At 39.8% G+C, this 24,177-nt stretch overlaps 1 protein-coding gene across 6 annotated transcripts in view; it reads left to right on the top strand.

The window, feature by feature from the left end:
• EML6 (EMAP like 6) overlaps positions 1–24,177 on the top strand; it is a 118,810-nt gene that overhangs the window by 13,582 nt on the left and 81,051 nt on the right. For all 6 annotated transcript variants that reach the window (XM_030489276.1, XM_030489275.1, XM_030489273.1 and 3 more), the window contains exon 2: positions 21,767–21,926. In XM_030489276.1, coding sequence (XP_030345136.1) covers positions 21,767–21,926 — 160 coding nt within the window. The remainder of the gene's footprint in view (positions 1–21,766; positions 21,927–24,177) is intronic.

Raw genomic sequence — 24,177 nt, 5'->3', positions numbered from 1 at the left:
GGGCACTACCTTATGCGCTAACATATGAACGGCTCTGTTAACACAGATGGATCTTTTTAAAAGTTTGGAAGTAACTTCAGTGTCTAAAATTTCTAGAAAATACTTGAATTCCCAGTGGTAGAGTCCTGGTGTATGTCAAGACTTGTGGTTTAACTGTATGTATGTTATGTGGTGTCTCTATGTGATAGTGGTGACTCTGCGTGTGACCTCTGCTGTTCTTACAGTACTGGTTAGACAGAGTTTGGAACAAGTGAAAAAGACTTCAAGTTGTATAAATGGACATGCTAGATTTTGGGTGAGAAAAAGAGATGCACTTTCCAAATCCTGGTGAATACATGAGTGTGCCCAGTCATGTGAGGAGATCTTAGATCTGCATACATGGGTGACACTATTGTTTTTGTGAGTGCCTATCTTAAAGAGTATTTTAAATCTGGATAGAGAGCATTTTTCTCTGAGAGTTGGCATCATGTAAGATTGATTTTTCTGTAAGAGAGCTGAGAGCAGTGTCCATGTATCTGAGCAAGGAATGTTCTGGCACTTGTGTCTACTTCAGTATAATTTTACGATTATATTTCAGTAAACTGTTAGACCTGGGAGTGGGTCAAAAAATAGTTTAAATCAGGAATAACCATGGTATTTTGTTTTTCAGCAGAGGACACATTAAATCCAGTATGAATACACTGTTGTTTAAATAACACAGCTCTTTAGAATGCACCGTTTCTTGCTGTATTAAGCAGTTCCTTGATGGAATTACTCTGGCTGTCCTCTGTACACAGTGTATTGCATTTCACTTTTCCCCTGCGGTATCCGTTATTTTTCATTCTGAACCCACGGGACTCGCACTGCCTGGAGGTAAATGTTCTTTTACCTCGTCATTTAGTCTGGTATGAATTACTTAATACATGATGACAATTCAGTGCACTGCACAATCTGCCTTCTTCCTCCCTATCGGATAGAACTGTTTAATCAGCCTCACCCCCTCGAAAGTGAGCGTTTTCTGCAGTTGTCACTAGTTACTACCAGTTGAGTAGTAATTATATAGTTTGTGTGTAGTGATCCACCTCACTCTGCTGTCAGGATTGTGTTCTGGGGTTTTAATACTATTTTTTATATATACACTCACACTATACGTATGTATGTGTATACATAGATTATTATACAATTATGTAGAAATATATAATGCATAAATATGTAAAATATATATGTTTGGCTTTCAAATGAACTCTTGACTAAATGTTTTACATAAATGTTCAGTATTAAAAAAGCCCCACACCGCTATTCTGTGTTACAGAATCCTGTGTACTTTGGATTTAGGGACAATTGAGCTGATGACAGCCACAGTATGCAATGTGAGTTATCTCTAGGTAAACAGGAATATGTGTCTCCCAGAAAGATATCCATACAGCAATAAATTTGGGAATGAGCCTCCCTTCAGCTTTCCAAAAAGTCAATTTCACTGTAAATTCAGATCAATAGTATTAGAACTCTTGCCAATGAATTATACTGATCGTGGATGCTTCTGCTTTACTCCTGTAACTTCTAGGCACTCTCCTCTGTGCTGGTGGTAGCAGTGATGAGTGATGCTGTCCCTTCCTTCAGCTTATGGATGTGCTCGACTTAACCCTGGAGTTGCTAAGCAGTTGGAACTAAATAGAGATGTTCAGTACTGGCAAATCTGAGATCTTTCCCAGTTGTGATAGAATTTTAAGCTCCTAGAAAACATCTCCAGTGAAACAGAAAATCTTGCATTGTGTCAGGACAGAGGTTTTTGGCACTGGTATGTGATAGAAATTAGGGGGGGGAAATAACAGTCACCCAAAAAAAAGTGATAGTCATAACCATGATTTCTGTGAGTCTGTGATTTGTTCTTTGTGGACTGATTTGCTGGCTTTATAACAACATGTCTGAATCTAGCATACCGGTAAGAGCATACACCCTCCCTAAATCACAAACAGAAGAGCTTCGCTATATTCACACATAAATGTAAGGCATGAGCATAAGACATTACATTCTGCTCAGAAGCTCATGGGCATTTTTAGCTCTTCATTGCTTTCTGAAGACAGATCCATGGCATTTCACATGTCATTTCCAGTTATCTTCTGTACTGATCATTCCTGTGGGAATGTTAGCATACTCTTTACCACATGTTATATTTCAGTTTATCTTCCAGCTTCCTTGAGCCAGTTAGGTAGAACTAGTTTCCTGTTGCCTTTGGCATCCACCACCCCAAATGGAATAGCCTCAGTGGAACTGAAATGAAAGTACATTTGTGTCTCTTCTATTTTGTTCTTGGATTGCTCCCTGCTGTGGGGTTTCCCAGGCTCAGTTGTTCATACAACATGACAACATATTTCACCTATGTTATTTTGAACATTTTAGTATGTGTCCTTGATCAGCTTTTCCAGAAATTGATAAAAAAACCTCTGAGGTATTTAAGTTCATAGACAAAGTTGGCAGCCTACTATAAGGTTTGAATATTTTGCTGTTAGACATTCAATCTGTATTTTTATTGATTAGAATCTTCATTTATATTTTAAAGTATACTCTTAGTTTAATAATTTTCATTTTTTCTCAAATTTATTGGACTCCTTGGACTGTTGTAAAATGAAAGCTCAGCTGACACAGTGAATAGAATGAGTGCCCCTCACTAGCCTTTGGGGAGATGACTTCATAGTTATCAATTAATCTCCCACACAGCTGCAGCAATCTGCTTTGACTGATGACCCCATCGTCACCTCCCTACAGGTTGGCTGAAGGTCTCTTCTCTACCCTAACTCGGAAACATTCTTTGACTAGTATGTAGAAAGTTTCCTTGCTGTCTTATCTTCTCTTAATTCTGTTCAGCTTGCATCCCTTGTTTTAGGGGTTCTATTCTCACTCTTCTGTGTTGATCTAGATATTGATGTTATAGTTGCTTCCACTCAACATAATACCCCCTTGGGTAAAACAGTCACTTGTCATGAATCTGCATTGTTCATCAAATCTGTAAGAGTTAGATGCTGACTCACACAGCTGAGAGATTTATTTATCTGAAATGAGCTTCAGTTGTTTGTGACCTTTCAATACGGGGAGTACCGTTGGGCCAAGGTACAGCTGACTTCTTTACTTCTAAATAAAACAGTGAAGGCACTTGGTTCTCCAGCCTTAAGAATAAATAGCATGGTACAGCTTGCATCCATGCACTTGCCTGGTTTTCCCTCTCAAAAGGAAATAGCACCATACATGACATCATAAGGAAATGTCCATGTCATGTTTTGTCTTTCAAACCTTGTCCTGGGTTTGGGAAAGAGCTAAAGGCCTCAGGCTAAAACTGCTGCTGTTTCAGTAGCACAGATGGTAGCGGGTCAGTGCTGACCCCATGTTCCAACAGTGGTTTATTTGCTAGTATAGACATAGCTATTAACAGAGTTTATGCTGAGGGCTTGGGAATTAAATATCCAACTCTGAATAACAAAAGTCAATCAGGAAATTGCTAACAGATGTATCTGAGAGCTTGAAGACCCTCTCCTATTGGAATGCTGGGGTGACAGCAGATTCACAGTGCTATTGATCCTGGAGGTACGACAAGGGAAGCTGGGTACAGAATGGACAGTCAGCCACTCCAGAACGCCATCACTTGTAGAAGCTCTCAGGATCATGCTATTTTCACATTTGTAGAGTAGGTAAAATAAATTCCATTCCCTTTTTCCTCTTCTCTGCTCTCATATGAACTTAATTCAAATATGAATATATCTGAAAATAATTTCTTGTGAAAGTCTTCTGTGTACAGTACTATTACACAGATCCAGGAAAGATGGCTTTCCCAGAGGAGCAGAGAAACCTGTGGCATTAATCTGTTCCACGCTTCAGTGGCTGAACTGTTTTGTCCAAACTATCCGGACTAGCATAAACCATAAAGAAATAATGGAACATCTTCTCTATATGTAATACTTTTATTTTCTATACATGTCCATAGTGTCTTGAAGTTTCAGTGCATGTTGCTTATATTCAGCTGTGCATCAGAAACTGGTGGAATTGGCATTATCAATAGAAATGTTTCTCCCGAAGAAGGGACTTTGTTTCCCTTGAGGATTGTTTCCAAACTACTCATCTGAAACCTAAGAGAGATCACCTTTATATGTAACAAGCTATTACCATCTGCACGGGAGGAATGTGTGTATTCTCTGTCAAGAGATTAAATGAAAATGTAAAAGAGGTCCTCTTCCTAAAGCTCCTGTATAGATGGAAAGGTGGGTTCGAAATGGGGAATTGTTGGGAAAATGTATGGCAATCTTCAGGTTTGATGTTTTTGTTTAACGCCATTGAACTGCACCTGGTGGGGTATTTAGGTTTGTTCTTAGTGAATATAAAATAACTGCATATATAGATTTATTCTGTTGTGATCGAGAAACCAACAAGGGGTGGCATCCTGTAGGACCCTGTATTTGCAGGCAAGAACTGGTCAGGGATGTTAAGGTCAGGAGCAGACTTGGTTGCAGTGACCATTGAGGGAGTGAAATTCAGGATCCTGAGGGACAGCAGTGAGGAAATTAGGTGAGATCACAAACCTGGCTTTCAGGAGAGCAGACTTGGGCCGTTTCAGGATTTGCTTGGCAGAATCCCATGTTTAGCAGGTGATAGATATTGCTCTTCCTAGTGTTGTAGTTTCATTGATCTTAGTTTCAAATCTTTCTTCAGTGTGGAGCACACACTTGCTTTAATGTTGATAGGCTGTCACATATAGTTCATAAAATAATAAAAAAGCAAAGTGAGCCGTATTTTCAGCCGAATAAGGTAACTTGAATGTCATTAAACTTAAACACACTCATTTCAGTCATTTTCCAATGAAATAAAAAAGATTATTATCTAATGCCATGGAAAGAAAACCCACCACTTTTTCTTTGTTAAGGTGTGTTCCAGTCAGGTTATGAGGCTCATTTCCAAAGTAAAAATGTAGACGTTTCTAAATGTATTTATGATTTCATTATGAGATCATAAAAGCCCAAGTATATATAATTTTTCTATTTTAATATTTAAATTATGAATCTGAAAATAAAACTTTGGCTTTCAGTGGTTTTTTTTAGGCCTGGGCAGAATACAGATCTTTTTTTACTTATTCCAGCTGCCCGCAGAATACCAAAATAAAAGCAAATTTATGCAAAATACAGTGTACAAATCAACATATATTAAAATTCTGGTTGTTTCTCCATTAGTCTGGTATTTTTGCCAGCAAGAGAAGAAGAATGTGGATAATGCATCTCACATCCGTTGAATGTGTTAATATTCTGCTTTCAGAAACACAAAAGTAATCAGGCAATGCTGATGGCTGAGCTGCAGGTGTCTGGGTGCTGCAGACTGTAGTGGTCCCAGAGATAGTTTCAACTAGCCAGCATCGGTACTGCTTGCATAGAAATTCCAAAAGGGCAAACTTATCCTTAGTTTTATTATTCCTTTTATGGCAAATCTGGGAATTCCTCCAATGCGCTGTCACTTAAAATATGTCTGCTTCGCATTTGATCTATTTGATCTATACTGAGAGCACAACACAAGACGTGAATACCCAAATCAGCTCAGAAGCTGTTTTATAGCACATTTGAGAAGCCATACCCCAAGTATGCCAAATGTATGCAACATCCCATAGACCCTGTAGATCCAGTAATTTGAATTAGGCAGATTTACTGCATTCAAATCTTAGATTACATTTTAATACACACTTAAAACGTTATGATAGTGTAAACAATTATTGAGAAAACAGCATATTGATTTATTTAACTCCTAGTAGTTGTATTTGCTGTCATATGCTTCTGTTCTGAAGCTAATGAAGAATGAAATCTGTATATAGTTGCTCTAGCGTTGCAGCCAAAGCCTGAAATGTATTAAGTGGGACAACCTTGTTGTATTTCCTTCTTCTCCTTTATGGAATGTCACATTTATGAATATGGTGCCAAAGAACACATTTGGCTTGCTTCTTGAAGAATAGAATCATTCTGTGGTTCTAGGCACTCTCATCCTGTTCTTTGAGAGGTCCTGGTAGATTTTAGCTGGCATTAAGGCAGACAGCTTGAGCCTCTTTGAACTTCTGTATCTATCACTTCTATTGCTTTTAGCAATGCTAATTCATGATGCCTCCTTTTGTAGATAGAGACTTTTGGGAGAAGTAGATTCTGCTGTCATCTGCAGCTGAGGAGCTGGTGAACCTTGGTAGCAGAGCAGGGACAAGGGATGCCTGAGGCACCTGCATCTTGTCTTTCATACAGTACCCAGGGTACATACCATGGGCTTCCTTAGATACAGACTATATACTAGCTTGTCTGTGCATAGTCTTTATGTTGTATATACATTGTTATCTGCATATGTATAGTCTTTATATGCTTTCAGTTGTCACAAAGATCGAAGGAAGTCTGCATATTCTTGCTAAATATCCTTAAAATACTCTGTTGGTATTAACTCCTGATTTTTGGGATTATCATCTCAAGAATAAGACTTTATATCGTAGAAGTCTGAGAAGTAATTTGATTTTCTAGTCCTGATGAACTACAGTTTCTCATCCGAAAGCACTGCTCATACCCCCATTAGCCTCAAAAAACTCCATTTTTAGAGCATATACAACCTTATACAGATTGCAAAAGGCAAAAGCAAAGAAAGAATTTATTTTGGCTTGTGTAATTAGTATTAACATTTACATTTGAAGCTGCTTCTTTCTTTTACTTCGTTAGACAGTAGGTTGATAGAATAATATCATCAGTCTTCTAACGGGCTTTCTAACTCAGGCAGTCTGCTTTGGTTTGGAGCACCAGACTAGGGTAAACTTGAAGTACTCAGTAACTAATAAAGCCATCTACATCTTTATCCTTATTATTAAAGCATAATAAGTACTTACATAAGATGACATTAAATATTAGTAATGTCACAGGAAATTAACCTTTTCCTGACTATAATTTTTATATATAGTCAAGTCCTAAAAATGACCTAAGTGACTTTGTGTCTTTCAACAGATGTGGCTGGGAGAAATGTGTTTAATTCACATGGGTTTGGGCTTTTACACTTCTGTGGCAAAGGGTAATATCTTCATACTCTTATAGTGATTCTGTGAAGATAAACTCAACAATATTTGTATGTGTTGAGTGAAGGAAGATTTTTAAGGGCTTTCCTGTGCTTGTCTAGGTCTTACAGTATTTTCAGTAGTTTTAATAGGAAATGTAGGTGTCTCAGTGAAATATGTCAGTGTTAGGTTGGGTTTTATTAGCCAGTATCCTAAAACATCACTGTTACAGAAACTTGGCAGAATTTGACTCTTAAATCAATTTGGAAAAATGACAACTTCTTGACATCCTTTGAGTTACAGTTCTCGGATTGCCAAAAGCCCCAGATCATATAACCCAGATGTGGACACCATTTACCTGCAGTTTGTGAAGAAAAAACTTCAGATTTCCTTTCACAGATCTACGTGGCATCTGCCCTTGTTTGTAGTGGATGTATTTCTATGTACTGCCCTCAGGAAGAAAAGGTGCTTCCTTTATTATCGTGATGAAAAGGGAGGCACTAAACTAACTGTACATACATTTTGTTATCTTTTACATAGGCTCCTATAGTCCTTTAACCTTTACAGTGCCTCTGTGTGAATAACAGCTAGAAGGAGGTGAGATAAATCCTTTGCTAGTAAACTTCCATCTAGCAGCAGCGAGGAGCTGGGGAGATTTTGAGTTCACAATTTCTGAGAAGCAGCAGATCTTGCTAGTCCCACACACTTCTGTTGCTGCAGGATTCAAGAACTCTAATGTCATTAGACATTCTCACCTCCAGTCCCTCTGTTGCCAGTTCCTGCATTTAGTGTAATAGTCAGAGATGGAGTCCTGATGCCTGTGTCTGGGATCTTCAGAGGACTCAACTAGCAAATAGATATGTCACGATGGAGGTTTTCTGAGATGTGCGTTGGCCATATTTAGGCTCATTTTCACAAGTGAAGCTTCTTCAGCTTGAGCACCTGTTTTGGAAATGTTTTAAATAACTGCAGATAGTGCCATGAGCCAGATTTCCATTAAAATGGTGTCGTTTGATTACCTTTGATTAATAAGGATTTTATTTCAGTATAAGGCTTCAAAATGAGAGTCTTTTTCCCAGACATCTGAAAACTTCCACTTGGCAAAGTGGACACCTTAACTGATGATCAGAGGGCTGAGAGAGCTGGGCTTGCTCAGCCTGGAGAAGAGAAGACTCTGGGGAAACCTTATAAAAGCCTTCCAGTACCTGAAGATGGTCTACAAGAAAGCTGGAGAGGGGCTTTGGACAAGGGCCTGTAGGGACAGGACAAGGGGAATGGCTTTAACCTGCCAGAGGGGAGATTGAGATGAGCTCTGAGGCAGAAGCTCTTCCCTGTGAGGGTGCTGAGGCGCTGGCACAGACTTTTCCCAGAGAAGCTGTGGCTGCCCCATCCCTGGCAGTGTTCAAGGCCAGGCTGGACACAGGGGCTTGGAGCAACCTGCTGTAGTGGAAGGTGTCCCTGCCTGTGGCAGGGGGTTGGAACTGGAGGAGCTTTAAGGTCCCTTCCAACCCAAACCCCATTCCATGATTCTGTACGTGAGGTGTTTAGTGTAATGCCTGTGCCATGGACACTAGAGATTCCACTGTGAAAAAGACCTGGACTGTAGAATTAATTCTGTGATACCAGACTTATGTGGTCTTGAATTTCAGCTTTTCCTGGTAAAAACTAGCTCTGTCTGTGAGGGCTTTCTATTGTCTAACACCACTTAAGCCCACACTTTTCTCAGGTGAGTCTTTCACCTCTACTTGACCTGCTGAAATTGAGAAACCAGAAGGCAGAAGGTGCAAAAAGCAATTAAATACCTGCACCTGGACTTGCCAGGGCTGGAAACGGGCAACACGTGTGAAGCAACTGAAAGAGGGAGGGAAAGATGCATGTGAGTTAGATGCAGAATTCAGTTGTAAAACTGGACTCAGAGGAGCTGCTCAGAGACCCGGTAAGCACTTCTTTTGCTTATTCCTGCTTTTCCAAACAAAACCCCAAACCTTAAAATATTTTCCAGTTTTATTTGATGAAGAGATTGGAAAATAATTCCTCAAATCTTTCAGTATTTTTCCCATTCAGAGGTAGATCTTTCCCTATCTAGTGGTGCAAATCAGCAGTAGATTAAATCACCTGAGTTACAATGGCTGACAAAGAATGTGGTGGAAGGGAGAGAAGGTTAAAAGGTGTAAGCAGTGGAAAATTCTGATCATCATTCATTTCTAATTATGTTTCTTTGGTGTTTTGCTGCTTTACCTTTCTGGATTTTCTCTACAGAGTATTGGTGTGTTATTGGTGAACCAATTTGTTGGGTTTGCCATCATGCTGCTTAACTTCACCATCAGAAGCGTAGCGGAGTATGGTGAAACCAAGGCTTTGGGTTTAGCCCTTTATTATTTTCTGTTGTGGTTTTAAAGGATAATGATACTCAGCTGCTTTTTGTTTAATAGTAGGCTATAGCTGGGTGGCATGCCTTTGGTATAGGGCAGCTAGAATAGGCTCTGGGAAACCAGATAAATTCTATTAGGTAAGAAGGTTTGTGCCATCGCTGGAGACATTCAAGGCCAGGCTGGATGTGGTTCTGAGCAACCTGGTCTAGTCGAAGATGTCCCTGCTTATTGCAGGGGGGTTGGGCTGGATGGGTCCCTTCCAACCCAAACTACTCCATGATTCTATAAGGTTAAAATTTAAGTCTAATGCTAGGCGGGCTCTGGTAGCATCTTGTCATGGTAGCTGGTAACTGAAATACAGAATCTCTGTATATACTGCTTACGAAAGAGGCTTTAATACTTACAATCTTCAAGGTGTGTCGGACAATATAAAGCAAGATAACAGTGCTAATTTATTTTAGTAAGTGCACTTCTCAACAAATAGAAGTGCTTCATGGATTATTGTATAGAAACTTCTATTGTTTTAATTGCTAGGAAAAGGGAAAATGGATTTATAACATGTATGTGTTAAAAGCAATCCTTGAGTTTCACAAACTCAAAGATTTCAGGAGTTTTAGGAATAGTGTTTGCGTTTGTGTTCTCCACAATTAGCTGGTGAAACCAGATTTCAGAAGCCTGGTAACAGGCCTCATAAACTGGTGTTCGCAACCATGCTACTGATGCGCTGTAACTAGAAATTTGGAGTATAGACCCATTTTAATGTTAAATATGGCTTCTGTATGCTCTGCAGTGCTGTCTGCTCCAGTCTGAGCTTTGTTATTCACTTCAGCGTGCCAAATGGAGCAGGATTTCCATGCAATCATACAAGCTTTGCTTTCCTATTCCTGCTGGGTTTCAGCAGGAAAATATATTATCTAAAATACAGGGAAAAATAGTTTCTCTGAGAACCAAAGTGAACATGAGCTTTCAACTGGCTATGACAAAATGGCATTAACAGTTCTGTCCTTTTTTCAGTTCTTAATGGAGCAAAATAATTAAGTTCAGACAAAGTAGAACTACAACTCAGAATTACAACAGAGAGTAGCTGATCTCAGGCACTTCACCATGAAGACTTACAAGTTTGACAACATTTTATTGCTGCATAGCAGCAGTCCTAAAACTGGGCCACATCCAGATATATAGAGCCAATGTGTCAGTGTTACATGTCTTCTACTACAGCATGCTCAATAAAGAGTAACTGCTTCTTGCAGCAGCTGACTAGTGGAGATAGATACTTCCAATTCCTGTGCACTGAGCAGTATTCTGCCCTTCATTATACCTAGAGGTCTGTGAGCTTATGGAGGTGTAACTGGTGGCAGAATACAGACTGTTGTCGTTCAGAAAGTACAGAAGTAAACTTAAATCTAATCCCTTGTCCAGCATGGGAAGATTGTTTTATCTCCCTCAGTGTGATCTGGTGAATATACAATAGCATGGTTTTGAACAGTAACAAAATTCCAGGTCTTGGCTTCACATTTGTGTGAGATAACGAGAAATGTGGTTTTCAAAGGAGAAAAAAGCATTCTCAGTAGCAGTGAAAACACCCCATAGTCTAGGGCACCTAAAAGTTAATGTTTTTCTCCAGCCACATTTAGTATTGCCACATTTATTCTCTGTAAGAAGAGTCCTCATCTGCTTCTGACTGATCAAGTGCATCTCGATGTGTGTTTGTTTGATGTATTATTGAATCAAGTGCTTACTCTTCTCTACTTCTTTCCATTAAAGTGCTTAAACTCAAAACGTTGCGTGTCAGGATTATCGTGAGATGAATGCCAGAGTAGGATGCAGCTCTAACACCACACTTTCATGGCACTTGAAGGAAGAACAGTTTCCCTCAGCTTAAAATCCTTCTCTCTGCTGACCAGTTAAAGGCAAACCTTTGCAAACAGTATTATTATGCCTGTGTGAATCTTTTAAAAGCTTATGAGATGTCAGATTATACAACTTGTCATAGATGTGAATAGACCCAGGGATTTTCAACAGGATGAGATGAAATCTCTTAAACTAAAAATTAAAGTGGGAGTGATCCAGAAAAGTAATGACAGGGGCTGGGTTCTTTTCCTTGTTCTCTACAATACTTCCAGTTTCTCCGTGACTGTTCTTCTCTGGGCTTTTTGGTTATTTTCGTCATGTCTTCTACGTTTTATTCATTTTGAGCTACATATTGATGCCTCTTTTTATTAGCTGTGTCTGTTGTCTGTCCTGTTTCCACGATTTTCTTCCCATTTCCTCTCTCCTCTTTCTCAGATGCGTCTGCAAATGTTTTGACTTGGATTGTGTCTTGAGTGATCTGCATATCTGAGTTACAGCTGCATTCACTGATGACTGTTAGCTATAGAAAAAGCAGAGTAGATCCAGGAAATCCCAAAGCAGTTAATTACCCAATCAGCCTCTGGAAAGAATACCTTCAGCTGTGCTGTCAAGCGTAGGACCCATCTGCAGCAACACTGGTACAGCTTGATTGACATCATCATGCTGTGGGCAATTAATCAGTGCACAGATATTTGCTGTTCATCATGACCACCAGTTTTAGAGCTGTTGGCTTAATCTTTGCCTCAACTATGATCACATCTCTGCACTGAGGAGAAAAGGCACAGCTACATCAAGTCCATTTTTAGTTGTTTCAGCCCTGGAGTGTGATGGAATCACAAAGATAAACAGTTTGATTACTAGCAGCAATGCACAGTTCATGTCATCTGTTTGGACTGCACTTTGGAGCTGATATTTAAACAGGCTCAGACTGAAATAGGGTGAAATAAAGGAGGCTGCCACATGTGACAGCGGCCATGATTTCTTAACTTACAATTTATACATGAGATGAAATCTGTATTTTCAATCCCAGTGTTCAGACTGGCCTTAAAATTCTTTCTATCAAATGAACATGAACATTTTGCTGGTTTCTATTCGAGTAATACTGAATTTGCAGCAGTGCATAATCAGTTTTCCATGCATTGAAAAAACATTGAGTTAACCTGGTATCATTTGTGTTGCTGGTTTTATCTCAACATCATAGACCAAGAATCTACTTGATGTTTTGTTGTGCATTTTATTTCAGAATATTTGCATTGTCCTTTTAACTATCATAAATATAGAATAGGGAATGGGGCAAATACAATGCTGAACTAAAAGCTCTTTCCTCTTTCCCGCCTTTGTTTTTAGGCTTCAATTCTAGTATGGTTTTCTTTAGAATGATTGATTCAGCTCCATCTTCCTGATTTTGCCAAATCACAATGGTTAAATCAAGAGATGCCAGGTATATGTCATGGGTATTTATTTACATGTCTTTTGGCCAAAGTCTTCACAGTCTTTTTACATCTCATTTTTTAGTGGTTGCTATGATTTTCACACTTATATGCCTATAATTTTTAAGCAGGGCAATGAATGAGGCCATACAGCAAGAGGTTATCCACAAATCCTTCAGGTATCTGAAAAGCCTATTCAGTTTTCTTTCTAATTTATAGCTTTGGTAGCTTCCTACTCTGTTTCTACACAAAAAACCCCCACTAAGTTTGCTTTCAGACCAGAAGTAGTACTATAACTGTTCTGGCTAAACCATATATCAACACTACTGTATCCAGCTCATGGTTGTTTAGCAGCACCTCCGTGCTTCTCTCAGCATGGGTCAGAACCCTCTCTTTCCAGTATATCCTAGAATAGTTTGGGTTGGAAAGGACCTCCAAAGCTCATCCAGTCCAGCCCCCCTGCAATGGGCAGGACACCTTCAACTAGTTCAGGTTGCCCAGAACCACATCCAGCCTGGCCTTGAATGTCTCCAGGGATGGTACATCCACCACCTCTGTGGGCAGCCTGTGCCAGTGTTTCACCACCCTCATTGTAATGAATTTCTTCCTCACATCCAACCTGAATCTCCCCTATCTTCAGGTCTTGAAACAATAGTTATTTGAAAATTCCCAGAAATTTCATAGTTGTGTCATTTGGGGGATTATCTCCAGCTATTGCAGCATGCCTCAGTCATCATCATGAATGCAAAATGTCATTAGACTCATGCAAACTCTGTGGATGCATGGAAAAGATGAAGGGCAAAACTGGTAATTTATGGTAGTTTAACCTCAGAATTACCCAGTAGGGTCAGTTTGGTGTAGTGCAGCTGATAAATACTGCATGTTTTCCCCTGGTCACTCACTTGTTGCTCCAAAACCACAATTCATGAGGACACCAACAGTTGTTTCTTCTTACCTTTCAGTGTCATTAAATGGGTTTTGGATAATGTCTCCTAGGACTTCTTTTCACTGGCAGAAGCTTAGGGTTGCAAAATATCCATGAGAGACATATGGAATAAATATGCATGAGGCAAATGTATCACTAGAGAACTGTGTGACCTTTGTGCTACCTCAGCCATGTGTGATGAGGAACCACAGTGCTGCAGTGCCCTTTTATTAAACCTGCCAAATGTTTCTCTGGGTACAGATGCATGAGTGTAAATCAGAGCTGGCCCTAATTAAAGTGCAGAACATTTTTGCTCAGAACATTAAATTTTAAGAGATTTTTTTTCTCTTGCTTTTTTCCCTTCTGTCATTGGGGAAATTTTAATCACTTGATCAAAAGCAATTTACTCTTTAAATGTGGCCTGACTCTGTGTACTCCTGTAGCTCCACAGTGCAACCACAAATCCCATGTTCTGCTAGGCTGCCTACACAGCCTTATGGGCCTGGTCTGCCAGGGCTTCTAATAAGCACTGAGCAGCTGAATAAACCCTAGTGAAATGGGGTGAAATAACTCCATAGGCTTAAACAACAAACACTGGCAGAGGGAGCAGATCTGCAGTGGCTTCCCAAGGACAAAGAGGAGTGATTGTAGAGTGGCAGGAATGGTTATGCTTCTGTCACCATTCTACCCACCATGAGAAATAAAATCCTTGTCAAAGTGCCCCTTGCAGTCCCAGGACACCTTAAGTATACTTTAGCATAACAACAGCTATTAATGTGTGTACTTTAAAGACCTCTATTAAGCCCTGAGCTGCACATCCATTTCATGAATGGTTAAACTTAGACTCGGTCTGTGTCCAAGACCAGTCAGCGCCAAACCTAACACTGATTTCCAATCCCAGGCTGCACTGGCTTCATTCAGAGGTGGAGGTATTCACTTCCTCTGACAAGATAGTAGCTGTCTGGGGCAGGCCACCCAGTTCAGAAACTGCTGCTGAGCAGGTTAGCCAGCAGTGGCGTGTTCTAGGTAGGATGCCAGTGCTGAATGGTGACTAAATGCTAGAACCTCTCCCTCTATCACTCTACTTCCTACACAGGGAGTGTGGAGGGGAAAAGCAAGCAGCAGAATAGTTAGTAAAAGCTTCGACCTGAAAAATGCCTTATTTGCCAGATGGTCTTAAAAACATATTTCTTTAAAAACATATGCTGTTCTGTGTTATAAAAAGCAAGATATTACCATATAATTATCAAGCCAGTAAATGGATTGTCATTGCCCTTACCCAGCGGTGTTCCCATTAAGATTTATAGTCTTATTTTTTCAGGACAAATATGTTCTGTACTGGAGTTTGCAGGGAGTTTGTAGCAACATTTTCTGTATTTCAAAGTATTATTACAGCTATGTTCACATGTAAAAAATAATTCGATTTTATGAGTGTGTGCATTAACTGTATTGTACATGCATATATACACACAGACACAGAGTCTCTGCGTGTATCAAGAGCCACCAGAACATATCTCTGTTCTCCCAGACTGGTTTCATATGCCTGCAGTGTGCTCCCAAATCCGCCTGCACTGTGGTACATGCCAAATAGACTTGGTTATCCTGGCGTGTGATGTGCCTGCCAGCTCCTCACAGCATGTGGGGTCTTGCCCTGGAAGAGCAAAAGGTTGAGAGCTGTGTATGTGCACAGCAATCTCTTTGTTATTAAGATACTGATTTTCCTCAAATGATAGTTGTGGTGTTTGGGTTTTAGAAGTAATCCGGAAGGAGAATATATGCAGAATAAACCTGTCAAATTCCTGGCATTTTCCTCTCAACGCTCCTCTCCATTTTTAAAGCATGATCCAGTGGGGTTTGTGCAGGTTGCTTTGTTCTTACCTTGTTCCTCTTCCCTTTTCCTTGCTTCCCTTTCCTTTCTGTTGTTCCCTTGCTCCTGCAGGCCCCCACATTTCCCATTTAGCTACTGGTCTTTATTCCCTTGCTCCCTTTAGCGCTCAGGCTGCATCTTGCCTTATTTTGCTGATAATACTGTTCTGTCTGTGCAGTGAGTCTTCCCTTTTGACCCCACAACTGAGGAAGAAACCCATTTTGTTCTGTGAAATGAGGAATTCCTGAAGAGTGTTTGTGTTCTTTGCTGGTATGTGAAGACAGCTCTGTCCTTAGCACTGTGTGAACAGTAAAATGGAGCTGAAGAGCTCCCTGGTCTTTAAACATGCCTGTGGTCTGTCAGGATCTAGAAAGTGTCACTTCCTTCCGCACAGAGAGCTGGCACTGCAGAGCAGAAGGAGACAACAAAGAAGAACATACCTGCTGGCACATAATGGCCTATTTCAGGGCAGGCTTGGAGCTTCTTGGAAACATTTTTTCTTCAAAGATATTTTTTGCTACAAAGTCTTAAGAAAAACCCAGAGATGTGTAATTTGTCTGTCTGTCATTCAAGCGTGGCACAGCCAGTGCCCTGAGTACTTTGCAAGAAGTTTGACCTGAATTCTGAGGAAAGACCTGCTATGTTCTCTGTTCTGCTAAAACGTAGGGTTTTAACAGATTTTGGGCAAGAGAACAAATTATTTCATTTATTTCTGAAGAGAATTACTCATATACAGACAGTAACTGTATCTTCCCAAGTCTTCATTATCACTGTACAGCATTGAGTTACACGAAACTGCGTAATTCATAGAATTATAGAATGCTTTGGGTTGGAAGGGACCTTAATTCTGTAAAGGTCTGTCTAAACATGAAAGTTATTCCAAATTTAAACCAGGGTGGATTTGAAGTAGAGAATAATTTATCAGTGTCTAACTTTCTAGAGTTATTTTAGAATAGCATCACATTTGCACACTGCTTTGGGTGGAAAACAGCCCTAGCACTGAGGGTGAACTGCATTGTCAAGAGATGGATAAATCCAGAGTCCACATTGGCTTCATTCAGAACGGGAGGTGTTTACTTCCTCTTTCAAAGAGCAATTCTTGTTTGTCAGGTGGGATGATCTGGAAACTAGTTTTAGTTTATATGAGAAGTGTATTTGCTTGATTCATGTTAATCAAAGAAGAGTTAGTAGGATGGTTAATAAAAAGGTTCATATTAATGTGACATTTAAGAACAGAAAACATACCTTGAAAAATTATACACTCAAAACTATAAAAGCAAATGTTCAGCCTTTGGCTGCTGCAGTGAAAAAGTGTTTTGACTGTCTGATAAATAGGATAGTGCAGTGATATATTTAAAAGACTCAGAATGGTGGGTTTTTAACTTCTGTCTCTTTGATCCACCCATTTCAAGATCTCGACAAACCTATCAATTCCATATGTATGTATTAAAGATAACAGGAGTTAGTTGCTTTCTGCAGCATCAAGGAGCAATTATCTAATTCAAGGAAACTGCTGTGAGCCAAAACGCAGTTTTACTTTGATTACTTCAGACTTTCTTGATGTATTTCAGTATTGGGAATAGCAGAAAAGTCTAATTTGGAAGGAGCCTCTGGAGATCGAGTACAACCTTCTCTTGAGAGCATGACCTTAGATTAGGTTATGCAAGGTCTTGTCAGGCCAAGAAAGTCTTGAATCATTTCTAGCAAGAGGAGTTCTTACCACTTATTTAGGCAACATATCCCAATCTTTAATTCTTCTTATGCTGAAGAACATTTTTCATGTATCCAGACAGGATTTCCCATGAAACAACCTGTGTCTCTTGCCTTTTGTCCTCTCACCCTGCATCCTTGTGAAAAGAGCACCTCCACCTTCTCTGTAACTGCTTTGGGTGTCCTGGAAGACTGTCATTAAATCTACCCTGAGCCTTCTCCAGCCATCATCAGTTCCCTCATGCCTTTTTTGTTCTTCCCAGTCATCCATTCTTTCCAGCATCTGTAGTTCTCTGGTTCCTTGAATATGTGCTTTGTGAAGAAAAAGTGGTTTAACCACAATTTGGGAAAAATTTCAGTACATTAATTACAATTGAATATTCAACTCAACTGCTTGAAGTAGATCACATTCCATACGTAAACTGTTCTACTTATTTCCACCTTGGTGGATCTACTTATTACCACCTGTGGTAATACACAACTCAATGTGTATTATATGTATTTAAGTGTATGGAACCTATTACAGAAACCCCAAAATTAAATAAAGACAAGAATCAAATATTTTCAGTCCCTTGAAATTCCAAAGTGGTTATAAAAGAAGAAGAAAAACCTGGAGCCGGGTATTATTGCACCAGAAATTGCGGAGGTGGCAGGAGTTTGCCATCTGGCAGGGCCTCCAGACCAGATGGATCCACTAATGACTTTGATAAAGCATTTCATCAGACCCTGCTGGAACACGACTGGCATCTTTAATCATCCTACATTAACGGGGTTCCAGCCTTGGATACTACATTCAGAATTGCTGAGCTTGGAAGGAGAGGATAAGGAAATGTTCCCTGAAATCTCTTCTTCCTAATAGACCTTTTCGTTAATAAGGTGTGATGTTAAAATATTACCTTGGTTCATCTTAAATAGTTTGTTTGCTTAAAAGAAGTGCCCATTGAGGCACTTCCATTAAAGCCGTTTTTTGCAAACACATTGGAGTGCTGTTGGAATTCACAGTTAGCTTTTTGCACACACAAAAACATTCAGCTGCTCACAGGAGCAGACTGCCAGGAATCCCTTGCTTGCTTTGCCTTCCCCAGAAGGAAGGAAGGGAACATGCACTTCCAAAGCAGTTGATCTCTGCCTCTTGCCCTACATGTGCATCTGCCCCTGTTACTCTGCCCACCGAGAGACGGTCGAGTTGTGTGAGGAAGTGACTGCAACCACCAGCAAGCAGGACCAGCAGCAATTGCTACTACTTTTGTGCTTTCTCTTTCCTTTAGCAAGAGACTGTCTACTTCTTTTTCCCTTTTCTTCTGAAATTTCTTCTGCCCACCCTGCTTGGATCTTGTGGGAATACACCCTGGTCAGCACAGCACTGCATGTGCTGCCATGGCTGCCCTCGGCTCCATGCTCATCTTTCCTCGTAGAGCAGCCCTGCTCTCACTGCTCACTCACAGTAAAACCTTTTCTACACACGGGTATAGTGTGCTTATGAGAAAAGCATGGGAATTACGTGAATTACATCTAAGAGAAATGCTTATTCTTTTAGGAATCATAAAATAGAATCATAAAATACCAGGTTGGAAGGGACCTCAGTGATCATCTGGTCCAACCATTCTTGGCAAAAGCACAGTCTAGACAAGATGTCCCCGCACCCTGTCCAGCCAAATCTTAAACGTTTCCAACATTGGGGAATCCTGGGGAGATTATTCCAATGGCTGATGTTCTCATTGTGGGAAATTGTGTGAAAATTTTGGTGAAAAAGTTATGTGGTGGGGCTGTGGGAGTGGAGAAATCATGACTTGCTTGAAGATGTGAAGCCTGCAGTGGTCCAGCCATTCCCTGTAGTTGGACAGCTCTGTTGTACATGATGTATCTCAGACAGGTATCTGCAGACCTCTTGGCTGGGACTTGCAGAAAATTGTCTGGTTGCATAACAAGAATTGTGTTTCTGGATGTTCTTCCTGTTGGAAGGAATAGGAAGTAATTCCCTAATAATATTTTTCTCTACCATAAATTGCTGTTATATGATTCCCTATCTATTCTAATCATATTTTCATATTGCTGTGGTGTCATAGTATTTCGGTATTTTCCAGTGGTGCAATTAGTGATATTGTGTCATAATAAATGGTGTAGATACAGGATATTTGCTTAGAAAGGTTGAATAAATGCATCTAACAGTTGAATACACAAGCAATGAAGTTTATACTAATTTTAAAAGGCAGGGAAGGTTGTGGAACCTATTCCAGCAGAAATCTTACAATGGGAAGACAGGAACTGACCCATACAGCAGATATATGATATAGTTGGACATACAAATTTAATATATTAGTACATAACAAACATGTAAATCATATACAGGTATCTGAGATTTGTTCTTGAAATTGGACTCATGTAACCCACTGTTCTATCTGCCAAAAATAAGCACTTGGTTATCTAAGAGCCAGACTGAATGTAGGCAGTCGTAGTGCATTGTAAAGGCTGTTAGCAGGAGATGAATGTCCTCAGTGGTTCTGAAAGACCAGACTACTTATTTAGCTGCCAAAATTTAATATTAGTTCCTAATTTTAGCTCCCCCACTAGTTGACTTCATGCATCAGAAAGGATAAAACAAATAACAGATAGGTTCAGTACAGACATGTTTATGTTGTAGGAGATGGTCTTGTTCTTAACCTTGTACGCAGGAATGGAAATGTAAAATGTAGAATAGGAAGTTCTAGTATGTGAAAACTGAACTGTACAAAGCAGGGGTAGATGTAATTAAGCTGCAGTTCTGCTCTAGCAGTGAGGTAGAAGAGCCCAATTAATCTGTTCAGTCTGGTTCTTAATGAAGAAAAGGATTCTAACGTAATTATAGGTATTTCAGCTTAAGTATGGTGGAGTCATCCTTTATTCCCTTTCCAGGTTTAGAATTGAGGTGAACTACTTGACACACAGTATAATGTAGAATTCAAGCCTGTGAAGGAGAGGAGGAATGAGCAAGTGCAGGAGCAGATAAAGCAGTTTTACTGGGCATTGTGCTAAAATTGTTCTTTCTGCATGAATTGTTCTTTAACATGAAAAATTGAATATATACGTTTGTGAAATGTCCTTGAGTTTTTTGATATATTCTAAACAATTAGTATTCTCTACTCCTGGGATAGCAGAAATCCTCAGCTTCCCTAAGCCATCTGTTGAATGTCAGTTTATTGATAGGATATTTTTCTTTGTGCCATCTGTAGCTCGCTCAGACATTGTTCAGATTTCTTTCCTGGCTAACGGTGTCAAACTGTCTTTGTGTTCAGATTACCTCAGGGTGGGTTTTTGTTATTAACATCCCCAAGCTAGATTTTCAAACTAGATCCTCTGGGTTTTGTGAGAAAATACCTCAAGGGTTGAAGAGCAGCTTGACAGTAGCTGAGAGTAATTGCAAAGAGGAGCTGCTGGTACAATGCCACTGCCGATAGCCTGTGCTCCTCTTAATGAAGTTTGCTAAATGGCAGCCTTTTGTCTTCTGTGTTACAATGAAGATCTGTTCTGTGCAATGAGGAAAATAGAATTTTGCGGTTTATTTTGAAATGATGCTACTGCTTGGTTCCAGAAAATGTTTGCCATCCAAGAGAAATGCTCCCGACACAACAAAATGGAAGTCAATATCAGTGTTCACACTTAGACAGGGTGCGAGAAGGATTCTGTGGAGATTTTCATACCTGAAGGGTTGTGAACAGAAATACAGTTTGATTCTGCCTCCATTAGAGTACAGCTTGCAGTAACATAGCTCTGTGCAAATACCACAGAGAATGTTTAAAAAATGTAATTTTCATTGTCAAAGCAAGTTTTCTGGATGCGTGTGGAGTTAATAGCTGAAAACCAGGAAACAGTTTTTGAAACTCTGGCACCTTTCTGGGATTTAAGCAGTAGAAATACTGCTGGATGTGACAGTTGTTGTGCAAAGTACTGTTTCTAACTGGCTGTTAGAGAAAATGGGGTAAACTGATAAAGATACAGTAAATTTTACCTCGCCTTATGCAGCAGTAACTGCAAGTCTAAAAGTAGATCTTAAAATACGTATGTCATTGTTCCAATATAGGAGAAAATTTCTTTCACTGCCTCTTCTGAGGTTACTGTCTTTAAACATGTAAAGATGAGAGGATTTCTTGCATGTATTTTTCATAGTGAAAAAAATCCATTATTCAGCCACAGGTCCTTACTTCAGAATGTTTGAGCTGATGTGTAAAAGAGGAATAAATTGTAGAAACTCAGTCACTGACTTTATAAAGCTATGAAAGACTAAGATAAGACCTTGTGTTCATTCAGCATATCAATCAGAAGTATTCAGAAATTCTCTGGTTCTGTTTTCCTTCAATTTTCCAGCTAAAATATTACCTGATAAGTTGTACCCTGCACTAGCCATGTTGGTCTCAGTAAAACATTATTTGAAGTAAATAATGGGATGGACTGGATTTTGAAGATGGTTTTTAAGATCATTCCAATAAATCAAAAGGAACTGAAGTTTTTGAGAACTGAAAAATGTAAAGTTACATTTAAATGTATTTTTGAACATTTTATACTATTTTACTGATGCAGAAAGTGCATTATAACTTCACCTGTGTTCTGTTTCAGCCTTGCAGTTCACCCAGATAAAACCTTAGTAGCTACCGGGCAGGTGGGGAAGGACCCTTACATCTGCATCTGGGACTCCTACCGTGTGCAGACTGTGTCTGTCCTCAAGGATGCACATACACATGGAGTTGCCTGCTTAGCTTTTGATTCAGATGGCCAGGTTTGTATATCTTCTTTCTCTGTGTTGTGAATTTAGTTTGATTTCTGATTCTAGAAGATACACATAGTATGATTCTATGATTCTACGTTATGTTTAGGTAACTATATGGCTGTAGTACTAAAACTCCTATTACAGTTAAATTGTTAATCATAGAATCACAGGCTGGTTTGGGTTGGAAGGGACCTTCAAGCTCATCCAGTTCCAACCCCCTTCCATGGGCAGGGACACCTTCCGCTGGACCAGGTTGCTCCAAGCCCTGTCCACACACTTCCAGGGATGAGGAATGCAAGAACTACAAATACAGCTCTTTCAAAGAAAGTGTTTTTGAGATGAAAATCACCACCTAGCATTCAAGTCAAATAGAGGCATTGCGTAATGGACAAATATCCATAGAAGAAATGGCCCGTTGTGGCTCAGATGTAATAGCTTCACCACAGTTCTTGTCACCTGCTGTTCAAAGAGATCAGTTCCTGGCAAAGGCCTCACAACCCTGCAGCTTTTTTGGCACAGGAACTCCAGTAATCTCACTGCTGGGAGAGTTTCGTTGGCTGGGGTGCACAGTCAATTGTGTAATGGGGTTAGGAGACAGAGTGTGCGGCTTTGTACAATGTGATTAGATTATATCGTAACTTGAGACAAAATTTACTATATAAGTTAATGATGAGCATTCACAGCTAAACACATGGATTTTTCTATTTTCCTCCCTGGAGGCAAACCATTAAAAGCATTCAGTTGTCAATGAAGTAGGAGGAAAATAGATCTACAGTCCACATAAACCTGAGAAATATCTCCCGTTCATAGTTTTATAAATATCTATCTGTACAATTTTGTCAGCACTGATATCCACATGAGTTTCTGGTGTAACGCTATGGTCATACTTTATAGCTGGTTGCTGAAGTATTTCTGGGAATGCTTAGATTAGCTGATACCTGGATTCTTGCACAGATCCTTACTGGGGTTTGTATTTGCTTGTGTGCCTCAGAATTGCATCCCAAGAGGACAGAACTGCTTTTACATGGTGTTCTTAAAATCACGTACTAGGTGGGTACCTGTCTATTGAGAAGTGCTTGCTTTATTGTCATTCCCAGCTACTCTTCCACTGACCACACGGTGCTTTTATTCCTCATTCTGAGATCAGAACTGGCCATATAATGCATAAAATGTATTCTCAGATGAAGCAAAAGTATCAGCACATTATCTAAAAAAGCTGATACTTATCTAAAGATAAGTCTGAAATGAAGGACACCAACATAAGCAATTGCCTTTAACATGTTTAAAAAGCATTGGGTGACTTGAATTGCTAAACAGCCCTATGGATGATATTTCTCCATTAAAATCAGGAACTAGCTTTCTATTTTAAGCCTAGTTTTTAACCTTTTTCCTCCAGTTTTCTTAAAGTAAAGCCATTTCCTCTGAAATCTCTTGTGCCAATTCTAATTAAAGGAAAAGGTGTTCCTGGGAATTTGGAATGAAAAAAAGTAGATGAGAAAAGCCTCAAATCAACAGAACAAAATTGCTATTGCTATAATATTTTTTTTAGAATCATAGAATCCCAGACTGCTTTGGATTGGAAAGGGCCTTAAGATCATGCAGTTCCAACCCCCTGCCATGGGCAGGGACACCTCACACTGGAGCAGGTTGCTCCAAGCCCCTGACTGGTCTAGTTTCCCAAGTCTTCAACTTTCCCCTTCTTGGAAATAGGGGTTATATTTCCCTTTTTCCAGTCGTTGGGAACTTCACCTGACTGCCATGATTTTTTAAGCATGATGGACAGTGGTTTAGCAACTTCATCTGCCAGTTCCCTCAGGACCTGCAGATGGATTTCATCAGGTCCCATGGACTTGTGCACATTCAGGTTCCTGAGATGATCTTGAACCTGATCCTCTCCTACAGTGGGCTTAAGGTCTTTACTCTCCCGATCCCTGCATGTGGCTTTCATGACTTGAGCAGCGTGGCTGGAGCACTTGCAGGTGAAGACTGAGGCAAGGAAGTCCTTGAGAACCTCAGCCTTCTCCAAACCCAGGGTAGCCGGTTCTCCCATTTCCTTCCAGAGAGGGCCCACATTATCCTTAGTCTTTCTTTTGACAGCAAAAGATAAGATATTGTTCATTCAGAAATACCTGTTCTTAATTTTTTTCCTCATTTTTAACTTCATAAAACTGGTGGATAAACTTTTTTATTTTTTAAACCTATTTAAGCACCAAATGGGAATAAAGACTCCCTAAAGAGCCTGGTCAGTGTGACTTAAAGG

Source organism: Strigops habroptila, chromosome 6 (genome assembly GCF_004027225.2).
Source record: "Strigops habroptila isolate Jane chromosome 6, bStrHab1.2.pri, whole genome shotgun sequence".
In the NCBI taxonomy this organism is placed as follows: Eukaryota; Metazoa; Chordata; class Aves; order Psittaciformes; family Psittacidae; genus Strigops; species Strigops habroptila.
This window is presented reverse-complemented; position numbering and strand designations above follow the sequence as displayed.